The sequence below is a fragment of the Trachypithecus francoisi genome, unplaced genomic scaffold, assembly GCF_009764315.1.
Source record: "Trachypithecus francoisi isolate TF-2019V2 unplaced genomic scaffold, Tfra_2.0 Lachesis_group12, whole genome shotgun sequence".
Lineage (NCBI taxonomy): Eukaryota > Metazoa > Chordata > Mammalia > Primates > Cercopithecidae > Trachypithecus > Trachypithecus francoisi.
Window position 1 is genome coordinate 26,212,684 of NW_022681457.1, and position 14,076 is coordinate 26,226,759.

The window sequence follows — 14,076 nt, forward strand, 5'->3', positions numbered from 1 at the left end:
GGGAAAAACCTTCTCCAAAATGCATTTCTAAAACCTTCTTAAATACCTGTTATTTTAAAACGTTTTAAAACAGATAGCATTCTAAATGTGAACTGCTTAAAAAATGCTTTTGAAACCAAAATAGAGACCCATTGCATGACTTCAGAAGCTTTTTCAGTGATGTGTCCACTTCTTCCTACCAAATGATGCATTTAGTTGGCCTGTGCAACCATAGCAACTCAATAATACCTCAAGTGGACATCATATGCAATTCTGTGTGTAGAAGCTCATTCTTTGTAGAAGCCTTCAGGAGTGTTAAATCCCTTTGCTGGATGTTTCTAGAAGAATGGCTTTCTGATAGGCTGATAGACATCAACATGACATCAAGCACAGGAAAACACAAAATCAAGATAAAGATAAACAATCCATCTTTTTGTTTAGAGTTTTCTTTAGAGCCATAGGATTGTATAATTGTTGGGGATTGTAAAGATCATTTTATCTCACCCCCCCCACCCCATCTGATATATGGAGAGACTCATTCCAAGACGTAGCACAACTTACCAAACCCAGCAGGGAAGCCACAAGGAGAAACCAGGTGTCTCGATCTCAGGGCCATGCATTGACCCACCATCAGCACATTCTGTTTCTGCATTTTCCTCCTGTGTGCTTTGTCCTTTCCCTAGGTATCCTATTATTGTTGTTGTTGTTGTTTTTAATGGCCTATTACCTAAATACTGTCTTTATATTTTGAAAAGGTTATTAAAAAAAAAAAAAGGAAAAATTATGCACTAGAGACTGTGTAGCCCACAAAGCCTGAAATATTTCCTGTCTGACCCCTTACATAAAAATTTAGGAACTCCTGGCCTGAATGACTGGAAATACATTCCTTTGGAAACTTAATTCCTCCTTCAGCTACTTGAAGTTCTGTATGTTCAGATACTGTACCTTTCTAAGTTTTTTTCCCCTTGTTTTCACCTTTCTTTAAAGGATGCATTAATGGGGTATAGTAATAATACCTTTTAAGCATTCGTTTATCCATAGTCTCTTTTGATCTAACATTTCCTAGAAATCAGTAAAGCAGTTAATGCTGTACCCTTTAAACAGGTGTGTGAGCCAGGCACAGTGGCTCATCCCCATAATCCCAGCTACTTGGGAGGCTGAGGAGGGAGGATTACTTGAGCCCAGGCAGTTGAGGCCACCATGAGCTATGATCGCACCACTGCATTCCAACCTGGGTGACAGAATGAGACCTCATCTCGAAATATTAAAATTAAAAAAAATAAGCAGATGTGTGAACCAAGGCTCGGAGAAGTTATATCCAATGTCACCTGTACAATACAAAAGGGGTACAGCTGGACTATAAGTACAGTTTTTAGATTCATTGTCCATTGATCTTTCAAGTTCAGCTGAATCTACCTACTTCACGAAATAGAAAAATGTATTTAGTGCTGCTGATGTTTTGCACTGATCTGGAATGTCTTATCTTTTTAGGTGAAAAAGTAGTGGAAAACATAGAAATTGCTTCCATTTGAATTAACTGCGCTATCTGAGCTGCCAAAGATCGCTCTTTCCCTCCCACTCTAACTCATTTATTATGCTGTCTGCAAAGGCAGTGCTTGATTACTGGACCACATGGGAAACTTTTCTTCCAAACAAAATTGAGACAGCTGGTAGAAGCCTTCATGATTCACTGGAGCACAGTGCCAGTCTTTGTCCAATTCCTTCTCTGCTATTCTTTAGATTTATTTTGTTTTTAACCCATAGGTTTGATAATGACTGTGAGTAAACCCTGTTATTTTGGAAACCTACTTCTGGGAATTGTAGGTGTGGACGTGAATCTGGCTTATATTCTTGAAGACGTGACGTATTACCAAGACTCTTTGGCTTCCTATACTTTTCTCATAGACGACAAAGGTAATCTGCTAAATGTTTATCCTAAGAATACTTTTTTAGAAACCTAAAGAAAATAAGGTATAGATATTCTACAAACAAAATAGAAAAATTGTAGTGTAAAGAAGAGCATTCTGACTAAGATTGCTCATTTGTAGTGGAACACCATAAAGGTGGTGGAGTGGATCTCCAAATTACACATATGTTTCTGTGTTCTTTGAGGGGTAGGGAACAGTTATTTGTAAATCAGGAAGTTAGACTGGAGGATTGAATGACACATTGAATGTCATCCTTTGATATGAACAGATACTTTTCAAAAGAAGAAATAATGCAGCCAACAAGCCTATGAAAACAATCTCAGTATCCCTGATCATTGAAGAAATGCAAATCCAAACCACAGTGAGATACTATCCTACACCTGTCAGAATGCCTATTATTAAAAAGTCAAAACATAGCAGATGCTGGCGAAGTTGCCGAGAAAAGGGGACACTTGAACACTCTTGGTGGGAATGTAAATTAGGTCAGCCATTGTGGAAAGCAGTGTGAAGATTCCTCAAAGAGATGAAAACAGAATTGCCTTTCAACCCAGCAATCCCATTACTGGATATACATATATACACACACACACACCCCCCCAAAGAAATGTAAATCGTTCTATCGTAAAGACACCTGTATGTTCATTGCAGTGCTATTCACAATAGCTAAGACGTGGAATCGCCCTAAATGCCCCTCACTGGTAGACTGGATAAAGAAAACGTGGTACATATGGAATACTATGCAGCCATTTAAAAAAGAATAAGATCATGTCCTTTGCAGGATCATAGATGGAGCTGGGGGCCATTATCCTTAGCAAACTAACTCAGAAACAGAAAACCAAGTACTGCGTGTTCTCACTTATAAGTGGGAGCTAAATGATGAGAACACATGGACACAAAGAGGAGGACAACAGACACTGAGGCTACCTAAGGGTGGAAAGTGGGGCAAGGGAGAGGAGCACAAAAAATAACTATTGGGTACTATGCTTAGTACTGGGTCACAAAATAATCTGTACAACAAACCCCCACGACACAGGCTTACCTATATAATAAACATGCACATTTACCCCTGAAGTTAAAAGAAGTTAAACAAACAAAAAAAAAGTCATCCTTTGGATCTTTTTTTTTTTTACTAAATTGTTATCTTAGATTTATTTAAGATTTATGTGGTAGATTAGAATGTTTTATAAAACAACCAAACAACCAATACCTCCAAAATACTCTTGATTAGACGGATGTTTGATAATTTAAGACATCTTTCCACGCTGCAAGGGTTTTATATAAGCACATATAAAACAGGTTCAGTTTTTATTGGACTGGTGAGTTGCACAATGAGAAGTTGAATATTGGGCAGCCAGCCCAGAGTACCCCATATTTCAAAACAGTGATTCAGAACTTCCTACAACATGTTTCTTATTAACATGCATTTTGTTTTCTTATTGCAGGATATACACTTATGCACCCATCTCTTACCAGGCCATATTTATTATCAGAGCCCCCACTTCATACCGACATCATACATTATGAAAACATTCCAAAATTTGAATTAGTTCGGCAAAATATCCTCAGGTAAGGAAAAGGTGAGGGTCATAGGATTCTTTTTCCCTGAGAATGGGACCCATCAAAGCCACATACGAGTATTTACTATAAAGTGTAAAACAAGTGTATAAATTATTTTTATGTTATCAAAAGTATTCTCAGTAATGTTTCCATAAGAATAGTGGCTCACACCTGTAATCCCAGCACTTTGGGAGGCCGAGAAGGGCGGATCACGAGGTCAGGAGATCGAGATCATCCTGGCTAACACGGTGAAACCCCGTATCTACTAAAAATACAAAAAAAATTAGCCGGGCGTGGTAGTGGGCGCCTGTGGTCCCAGCTACATGGGAGGCTGAGGCAGGAGAATGGCGTGAACCAGGGAGGCGGAGCTTGCAGTGAGCTGAGATCCGGCCACTGCACTCCAGCCTGGGCAACACAGCGAGACTCCGTCTCAAAAAAAAAAAAAAAAAGAAAAGCACCCAAGATTTTGCTCACTTTGTATCACAGATAAGGTCTCTTGGAACTATCATTTGAGGATAATGTCTTGTAAATCAAATTCTGTGTTCACATTGACTTTCATTGTAAAATCAGATACATTTCATCTCATTTTCAAAAAAAAGTTCCAGTGATACCAAATTGAAAAATGTTGGCAAAATAAAAGGCTAAGTTGAGGACCAGCTTTGTTATATTTGCCAAAAAATAGCCTGGCAAAGTAGCGTCCATTCCAAGTTGACAGCACAATCTTATACATTGTTTTTTCTTAAAATAAAAAACAGATTGGATTTTTTCCAACTGTGATACATTATTCTGGCAGATGGTAACCTGTAGAGGAATGAGTCTTTGTGCTCATTGGTTGAAAATTAACGACTGAGCGATTTGAGACAAGTTAGTCTCTGGAAAGAATTAGAGTTGGGGAGCAAGGATGGAGAGTAAGGAATGTTTTTAATGCAGAGCTGACATAATGCTTTTACGAAATTGAAAATCTCACATTATCTCTTTCAAAACTGATGAGTTTCATTGGTATTCAAAATCAGGAGGTGGCCATTGGCTCACAGCTTCTTCCTTGCCTTTAATTAAGTGCTTAATTTTATCTTTTGCCTGAAATATTTAATTCTGTTTGCCAACACAGCCTCCCTCTGGGCAGCCAGATTATCGCAGTCCCTGTGAACTCATCCCTGTCTTGGCACATAAACAAGCTGAGAGAAACTGGAAAGGAAGCCTACAATGTTAGCTATGCCTGGAAGATGGTGAGTGAGAGGAAGTTGTTTTTGCTTAAAGAGCTACAGGGTGCAGTGCTTTTGTTCATATGGGAATTCTCGGGCAGGGGGTGGCACTTGGGTCTGATATTGTGTCTCAGAATGTGACTAACCAGGTTTTAAAGTGATTGAGAAAGAAGACATTCCACAGATGTTGTATAATTATTTTTCCTTTTTTGTTTATAAAACTCATAATTGTTCATGATGAATTCATCACACCATATAAAAGGATAGAAAGCAGAAAGTAAACTATGCCCAGCCTGGACAACATAACAAAATCCCATCTGTATAAAAAATGTAAAAATTAGCCAGACGTGGTGACACATGCTGTACTCCCAGCTACTCAGGAGGTTGCGGTGGGAGGATTGCTTAAGCCTGAGAGGTTGAAGCTGCAGTGAGCCATGATAGTGCCAAAACTATCTACTTCCTTCCTTCCTTTGACTTTCCATTCCCCATGAGTAGCCATTTAGATCAATTTCCAGAAAATGTATATATACAGACAGGCATATATATGTATATGTGTGTATATACACACACACGGCTTTAATGGCAGGCATATATATGTGTGTGTGTGTGTATACGCTCACACATGGCTTTAATGGCAGGCATATGTGTGTGTGTGTATATACGCTCACACACGGCTTTAATGGCAGGCATATATGTGTGTGTGTGTGTGTATACGCTGACACACGGCTTTAATGGCAGGCGTATATATGTGTGTGTGTATATACGCTCACACACGGCTTTAATGGCAGGCATATATATGTGTGTGTGTATATACACTCACACATGGCTTTAATGGTAGGCATATATATATGTGTGTGTGTGTATATACGCTCACACATGGCTTTAATGGTAGGCATATATATGTGTGTGTGTGTATATACACTCACACACGGCTTTAATGTCAGGCATATATATGTATGTGTGTGTATACTCACAGAGCTTTAATGGCAGGCATATATATGTGTGTGTATATATGCGCTCATACACGGCTTTAATGGCAGGCATATATATGTGTGTGTGTATATACGCTCACACACGGCTTTAATGGCAGGCATATATATGTGTGTGTGTATATACGCTCACACACGGCTTTAATGGCAGGCATATATATGTGTGTGTGTATATACGCTCACACACGGCTTTAATGGCTATATAGTATTGCATTGTGTAGATGACCCAAATTTCTCTAAACACTCCCCTATTAATGAACATTTCGATTACATCCAGTTGGATTTTTTCAGTTCAACTCAAATTGTGGAGGTTGGGAGTTTAAAAGGAGACGTGAAAGCATAAGTACCCTCTGACATTCTCTAAGGGAAAGAAAATCTTAGATTAGAAATTGGATTATTCATGTTCAACACAAGCAGATCGATAGGTTGGCCATAACTTGTGGCACCCATTTCTGCTTTCTCTTACCAGATTCTTTCAGACACCAGGCTTCAAGGAATCACAGAGAAAGCAGATCTAACACACACTGTTCACATTACCTGTGTTTCTTTTCTCTCCTCTTCTTCCCAATTAGCATAGCAGTGCTGTTGAAGGACCCTAAATACTATAACTGACCAAAAGGGGAGTGGACTTTTATTTTTATCATCAAATTTTCATCGCTGAACATAAAATGCAGTCATGCATGAGATTTTTCTTGGATGGACAAATCTGATGTTTAACCTGTTGACTCCAAATAGATCCATTTAATCATCCCTTTACAAACTACTTATTGAACATTTTCTGTATACTAAGAAGGATAAAGAAGATTGACACTCTGTCTGCCTAGAGCATCGAGCCTCGTGGTGGATGCAGACAGTCAAAGAGCAACTCGACACAGTGTCCGTGCCTTTATCAGTTGGATCAGGAAAGATAGGAATTGGGAGTAGCCAGAATGCATTTAGGCAGGAGTCTCTTCCAACCTTCTTGTTTGGTTCTTAAAGTATCACTATTGCAGTAGCAATTACTAAAATGCAAATGAAGCAAACAAATTAATAAATGAAACTATTTGAGAAACTTAACATTTACAAGCCTAATTCTACTGGTAGTTTGTTGTTTGGTAATACACATTTGAGGAAGGTCAAAGCCTATTTTGAAATTCTCTTAACTGATTCATTTTCAGATTTTTCTTTAGGATGATAGCACCATCTGCCCTTATATCATTTTTAAAGACAAATTATTTAATTTTAATATCAGAAAGGGTGAGCCAGTCACCAAATTAGAAAACAGACGTTTGTGTTTGAAATTAGAGATTGTTTACCTCCAGCACATTCTGATTGAAAGCAACTCAGTTACATCCTGGGAAAATATCTTCATGGTTGTTGGCATTAAAAAGAAAAGTAGGAAATGTAGGCATCTGTGTACAGTAAAGAGCCTCAATGTTAGTGTGGTTTTTTTCTTGGTACAGTAAAGAGCCTCAATGTTAGTGTGGTTTTTTTCTTGGTACAGTAAAGAGCCTCAGTGTTACTGTGCTTTTTTCAGTGATCCTAGTAAATTCTGGTTATTCTCCTTAGGCAGATTCGAGGTAGTAATCATGCAGTAACTTCAGGTAGCAGTGGTAGCTTTCTCCAAGTTCTAAAATTGTTGAGCAGATCACTATAAGTGAAAACTTAAAGAGATAATAAATAATGAGATTGGAGACTTGAAAAAAAAAAATGCTAGGCTGGTTACCCAGTAATAAGGGCAAATATTTTTAAGATCTGTTTTGTTACTTTGTTGGGGAGGAGGGTAGATACTCATCTTGTCCTAAAAATTAAAATGGTTTCTTCTAATATAATCCAAATGGAGTTAGCTTATCCTGAGGACAATTGGCTAAACTGCTTAGCACTCATAGATATAGCAGATATTGAGGGATTATTTCACTGAATTAATTTAAATATAACTTGAGAGATTGTGTTAGCAGCATTAAGAGATTACTCTGTCACTGAGTAACCCAAGTGCATTTTTTAGCATTTTAGGAGGCTGTTTGCTCTGATAGAAGTACTGACTATTAGAAGGTATTCACATGTTCCCATGTTACACAGGCCTGCTTCACTTCAAAACATGGATCCCATGTTATAATCAGTGAAAAAAACCCACTCCCAACCCATAGAGAGCTCTTCTAGAAATAAAGTTCCTTTTAATGTAGAGACTGTTTTTTTCAGCTCAGAACATGACAGAAAGACCTATATTGAAATCCGCTTTCCTAAGAGCTGTTTATGAAGTGCTACTTTTAGAAGCTTACGGTACCTTTATTTTTCTCTTAAGAGAATAGCCCAATTATAAAATTATATTCTAGTCATTCTGGTAGGGTTTTTGGTTCCTTGGAACACACAACATAGGAAGACAAACTTAAAGGATGACTGTGAGATTGAAAAGAGAGAAAATAGTAAATGCCACTTCAGAGCACCTTGTCAATTTATAATTTAGGGATTGGAGGAAGAGGATTACATTTGTTAATCTAAGTGAATATCTTTGCCAGCAGTACTTGAAAGCAATTCCAGAAAGATACAAATTGCTTCTGTGTTTAAGAGTCTGCAACCATCCTCACAAATCCTAAATTTCACTTAACTCTAACCTACCTAGTTAAAATTTTCTCCTTTATCTTTTACTTTTACTTCACTAAGTAAATCACATGAGCTGCTTTATAAGGCACCATTCTTTAGTTCTGATTTTGCTAGTCATCAGCCTCTTCATTTATTTATGAACTATCTTTAAATAGGTTCTATCTTTCTTCTAATATAATAGGATAATAATCGAGAAATTTGGCTTTCTTTTACTTTTAAGTCTTTATCAAGTGGCTAGAACTAGGTAGATTGGCTTTTGATTCTGTGGTGGAATTGTCCCCACTAAATTTTGTTGAAGCATCCATTTCTAGGCACAAAGTGAATCTGGAAATGCTACTGTTGCTACATATGAGCCCAATAAATTAGACTTTTTAAGCTATGGCACACTTGCCTACGATGGTCTGCAATGACAAATCAGGCTGACTCTGCAGGGGTGCCATAGGATTTGTGTTTTTCATGAGTTTAAGTAGTGATGTTGGTCATTTCCAGCCAGGACAAGAGAAAGCATTCATTGGAATATAATGAATGAGCTTGATTCTGTATTGGCTGCTCCCCAGTCCTTTCTTTTAAAGTGAGAATTCACTACTGGCTTGAAAAATAGTCAATTCTCAGAACACTTACGGCAAAACCAATTACGTATTTTTAAGTGCATTTCGAATCCAAATCGAAATAAGTGTTGTATTATTATGTCTTGTTCTAGCTTGTGCTTATTAACCCACATGAGCAAAAAAGGGCTAGGGTCCCAGTTTCAAAGGGACTCTTTTCTTATCCTTTTGTTAGCCCCATGATTTTCTGTTACATACTTCAAGTCTCCTCAACAAGAAGAGAAAACAGAAAATATAAAATTAGATACCTTCTATCACCCTATCCTCATGTCTTCATTCATCCATCATATATTTAATGAACACCTTCCATGTGAGGATAGAAGATAAAGGCAGCAGAAAATAATGTATGCAAAGTCCCTGTCCCCACGGAACCCTCATTTTCTAGGTTAGAAATTCTTTATTGATTTTTACAGGTACAAGACACTTCCTTTATTCTGTGTATTGTGGTGATACAACCAGAAATACCTGTGAAACAACTGAAGAACCTCAACACTGTTCCCAGCAGCAAGCTGCTGTACCACCGGCTGGATCTCCTGGGCCAGCCTAGTGCTTGCCTCCACTTCAAACAGCTGGCAACCCTAGGTAAAGCCCTTACACTTCCTTCACGTTCTTACTCTTAGCAGCTCACTGTAAATATCTTTTTGAATACCATCCACCCCACACCCCCCAAAAAGATACTGAATGCCTGCAGAGTCAGCTGGTTTGGGGATACAAATGTGAAGACGATTTGAAGCCTGGCCTCGAATCAGGTCATCTAGCAGACGCTGAGACAAGGTGTTGTGTGCTAGTGATTTATACAGGATGGGCTTGGAGAAACCAGTGAGGAAGTGAGGAAAACAGGACAAGGAAAGGAAAAAAGACAAGTTTGATGTTGAGTGAAGTTTAACTTCAGCCTGGTCTTCTAGGGGGACTCTGGCGTGTAAATTACACCAATAGAGTTTGCCCAGGCTCTATGAAGAGAACTCAGCTTTCACATTTCTTAGTCACTTTCAGCTTTCTTCTAGTGCTAGGCACAGAGTTTTCAGTGTAGCCCAAAGTCCATAGAGGGAGGCACAGATACAGCCCATTAAAGGTAAACATATAAGCATGGGGATATTGAGGTGGGGTGGGGTAGAATAACAGTAAAAGGCTTCCAAAGGAATCTATGTAGCGTATCAGCAGTAATCTACCACAGATCCCTATCTTCAGAAGGGCTTGGGAATACAAAGATAATTCAAAGGAAGAAAAAAGGAATTTACATTTATTACGTACCAGACATTTTTTATTTTTCATCTGAGTTGACATGTGATTAATTTGGGTTTACCAAAGATAATTTTCCCCCAGATAACATAAAATATAGCAAAGCTGAGATTTGACCCACGCACATCTGCTCTGCCATGTGCCAGGCACATACTAGGCATTCGTGGTCTATGTTGTCACCAAACCACAGTATACTCACAGTGCAGTAAAACAGGTATTCTCTTTTTCTCTGTTGAAAAGACTTAGGGTTCAAAACAGTTAATAACTAAGAATCATGACACAACTGGCTAACTGAGAAGAAGGGGAACCGATGGGAATGAAATCAAGGCTAGAAGTCTGCAGTCTCTAGATTTCAAATGATAGCACTCGTGTTTGTGTTCCTCCCTTAAATTCCATCCTCGAGAGTTCTGCCTGAATGTGAGATCAGAAGAGCAGGCTGGACTAAGTGGTCTCTTCTGGGATACCTCCCAGCAGTGCTGACAATTTGGATAGAGCCAGTGATGTTGATCCAAGAAGGCAGGATTTTATATTTCTTCGTTTTGATTTGGTCTTTGGGGTTTTGTTCGTTTTTATACAAAAAAAATGTTTAAAATTTTCACATTTTTAAGAAATGCTTTACTGAAACGCTAATGTGTACATACCTCTTTTAAGTTCTGTGTGAGCAGGCTACTGCTGGTGAAAATTAGGTCACTGTTTTGAAATTTAAGACAGTGAAGTACAATAGTTTTCTTGATGAAAAAGAAGCGCAAGCCTAGATTTTTTATTTCCTTTGCATAATCTCTCAAAGTTATAGTTGCCAATATGGCAGCCACTAGCCATGTGTAGCTATTGGGCACTTTAAATATGGCTCGTCCAAATTGAGGTGTATGGTAAGTGTGAAGTTCATACTTAATTTTTATATTGATGACATGTTAAAATTATAATGCTATTATAGATATACTGGATTCTATAAGCACATTATTAAAATTAATTTAATACTACTTTTTGCTTTGCTTTTTTTTTTAATTATTTTTACTTTGACAGGAAGTTTTGCTCTTGTCACCCAGGCTGGAGTACAGTGGTGCGATTTTGGCTCACTGCCACCTCTGTCTCCTGGGTTCAGGTGATTCTCCTGCCTCAGCCACCTGATTAGCTGGGATTACAGATGCGTGCCACCATGCCAGCTAATTTTTGTATTTTTAGTAAAGATGAGATTTCACCATGTTGGCCAGGCTGGTCTTAACTCCTGACCTCAGGTGATCCTCCCGCCTTGGCCTCCCAAAGTGCTGGGATTACAGGCACCATGGTGCCCAGCCACTTTTCACTTTTCTTAATGTGGTTACTAGAAAATTTTAAATTACATCTGTGGATTACATTGTATTTCAGTTGGACAGCAAGCACTGTCTCATAGCGATTATTCAGATAATGTAGTTTATGAACTTAATTATTTATATACGATTAACAAGCAGACCATAGGCCAGTGTCTGACTTTCACTGGGAGATCTTGCCACCCTTCCTCACCTGGATGGTAAGGCCCCAGGACAAGGTAGAGAGGTAATCAAGGGCATCTGAGTTAGGATCAGTTGGCAATGAAAATGAACCAAGGTAATTGAAATACAATAAAAAGGGAATGGGAAATATGGGAAGCAGTGGCAAAATTTCCATTTGATTTCATTGAAGTGGGGGTTTAGAGGCCAGGTCTTAAATATATGTCACCTGTGTTCAAGTGAGCTGATGGAAGGACATCATCTTTCTTGGTACACAAAGAGACAAAGAAAAATTTTTTAAGAGTAAATTATCTAAGGCAATTAAATATGTATATGTGTGTATGAATAAGCATGTCTACCTCCTAGACACAAAGCTTTGGGTTCTGTATCTTGATTCTTTCTCTTTGTGCTCACCCATCTAACTGCACTAGCCTTTTCTAAAATGCCAGTCTCTGTCACTACAAAAGAGACCCACTCCCCAAGCCACCGCTCCTTCTCTTTACTCTAGCCCCATGGCGACTCTTCTGTCTCTGAAGTGAATGTATGCCTTTGACACTTCTTATATTATTGTGTTATTCTTACACTGTTATTTTTCTCTATTTTCCTTATCCTTTGTCATTACAATTGGACCCTAACTTCTTTGAGTTCAGGAACTACCCTGTCTCTTTTTGGCATGTCCTTGCATGGAGAGCCTGCAAAAGAATGTATACATGAATCCACAGCACACTTTTCGAGCCTCTGGTTGTCTTTGCTTTGGTTAATTAATATAATAATAATCTCCCAGGGTAGCCAGTGAAGATACCATCAGAATTAAATGAGACATAACATTATTTAATGTTTTCCGGGAATGGCAGACTAGGTAATTCTAACCCAACCTACTGAGGACAACTATTTAATAAAATTCCTGGATTGAAACATAATCCTGGATTGCAATCTTGTAAAGCATCAGAGCTAACATGATAGAGAGGAATTACTGGGCAAAAATCTCAGAGAAAATAAGAACCCAGAGAAGAGAGCCAACACTCAAAGCCACTTTTGCGATGCGCGTATCTACCAATCCAGAAGAAACAGCTGTGAAATTAAACAGTGCTTTACGTGGCTACTTCAGGCAAGGAAGAGAAGCAAAAATCAAATCCAGGGTCCACAAAAGGTGGAGACTCTAATAAATTTTTTACACCCAGTCCCACATACATATATGCTTTTAGCAGAGATTCTAAAAGACTACATCTTTAGGGGAAGGCCTGAAGTTAAATCCGGCCTTGACTTGGGGTTCCTATCATCTGAGTGGTTTGGGGAACTTCAAGCATTAGCCTTTAAAATAGGATTGGTTGAAGTCACGCAGTGCTTCAATACACCGTCCGTATCCTGGCTCCTAATTGGAAACTGTTTCCAACACCCTACCTGCTACATCTTGCAGTGTGGCACCGGAGAGGATGAAACAACAATCCTCTGTAGAAAGATCCCCCATCTTCTTAGGCCTCAAGCTATTTCTACAGATTAGTTTTTAAGTACAATGTCCAGCACAATCAGAGATCTCCAGGCTACCAGGAGACAAGACATGACGTGTGAGAACTAACAAAAGGAGTAGAAGATGCCCTATGTGTTTAAATGAGATAGGACACATGATCATGCTTTCTAAAGCTTTTAAAAATACTGTAAGGTTGAATGGTAGAAAATCTCAAAGACAAAGATTTAGTGTTTTTGTTTTGCACTGCAATTCTTTGTGAGAATTTTTATCTTAAATAGAGAACTAGGATGTTCCTGTTAGATCAGACCAATAATGAAACATGTATACATTAGCTGCTGTATTTCAAGAAGCTTTTATGTCAAGTTTGCTGCCACCATCTGAGTAATTTTTATTTGATTTTTGCATTGATTTCACTGTTCCATCTTTCTTAAATACTACTAATATGAATAATAGCTAATACTCATTTGCTTTACAAATATTAACTCATTGAATTCTCACCATATTTCTATAAGATTGCTGCTGTTATCTTCCCCACTATTCAGATGAGAGAAACACACACAGCTAGGAAATGGCTTTAATCCAGACTGGCTTCATGTGAGTCATAAGCTGTGCCCTCATTCCTCATAGATATTATATGTGGGTCTCAGGTAATTTGAAGAATTTCTACTCCCAGCACTTGTGTTTATTGGTGCATGTCTTTACCTGTTCATTCTTAGGACCGTAAGCTCCCTGAAGGGAGAGAATGTGGCCCTTTTCCTTTTTAGCTCTTCTCAGTGCAGGGCTCTTTGTTTCCTGGTGGAAGATATTAAGCTGCCAACGGGCGCGGTGGCTCATGCCTGTAATCCCAGCACTTTGGGAGGCCGAGGCGGGTGGATCACGAGGTCAGGAGATCGAGACCATCCTGGCTAACATGGTGAAACCCTGTCTCTACTAAAAATACAAAAATTAGCCGGGCGTGGTGGTGGGCGCCTGTAGTCCCAGCTACTCGGGAGGCTGAGGCAGGAGAATGGTGGGAGCCCAGAAGGCGGAGCTTGCAGTGAGCTGAGATCGAGCCACTGCACTC

At 38.8% G+C, this 14,076-nt stretch overlaps 1 protein-coding gene across 2 annotated transcripts in view; it reads left to right on the top strand.

Annotated features, from left to right (window-relative positions):
* Positions 1–14,076, top strand: part of CACHD1 (cache domain containing 1) — a 228,276-nt gene that overhangs the window by 184,238 nt on the left and 29,962 nt on the right. For both annotated transcript variants that reach the window (XM_033225155.1, XM_033225156.1), the window contains 4 exons: positions 1,744–1,893; positions 3,350–3,473; positions 4,573–4,690; positions 9,254–9,422. In XM_033225155.1, the coding sequence (XP_033081046.1) occupies positions 1,744–1,893; positions 3,350–3,473; positions 4,573–4,690; positions 9,254–9,422 (561 nt within the window). The remainder of the gene's footprint in view (positions 1–1,743; positions 1,894–3,349; positions 3,474–4,572; positions 4,691–9,253; positions 9,423–14,076) is intronic.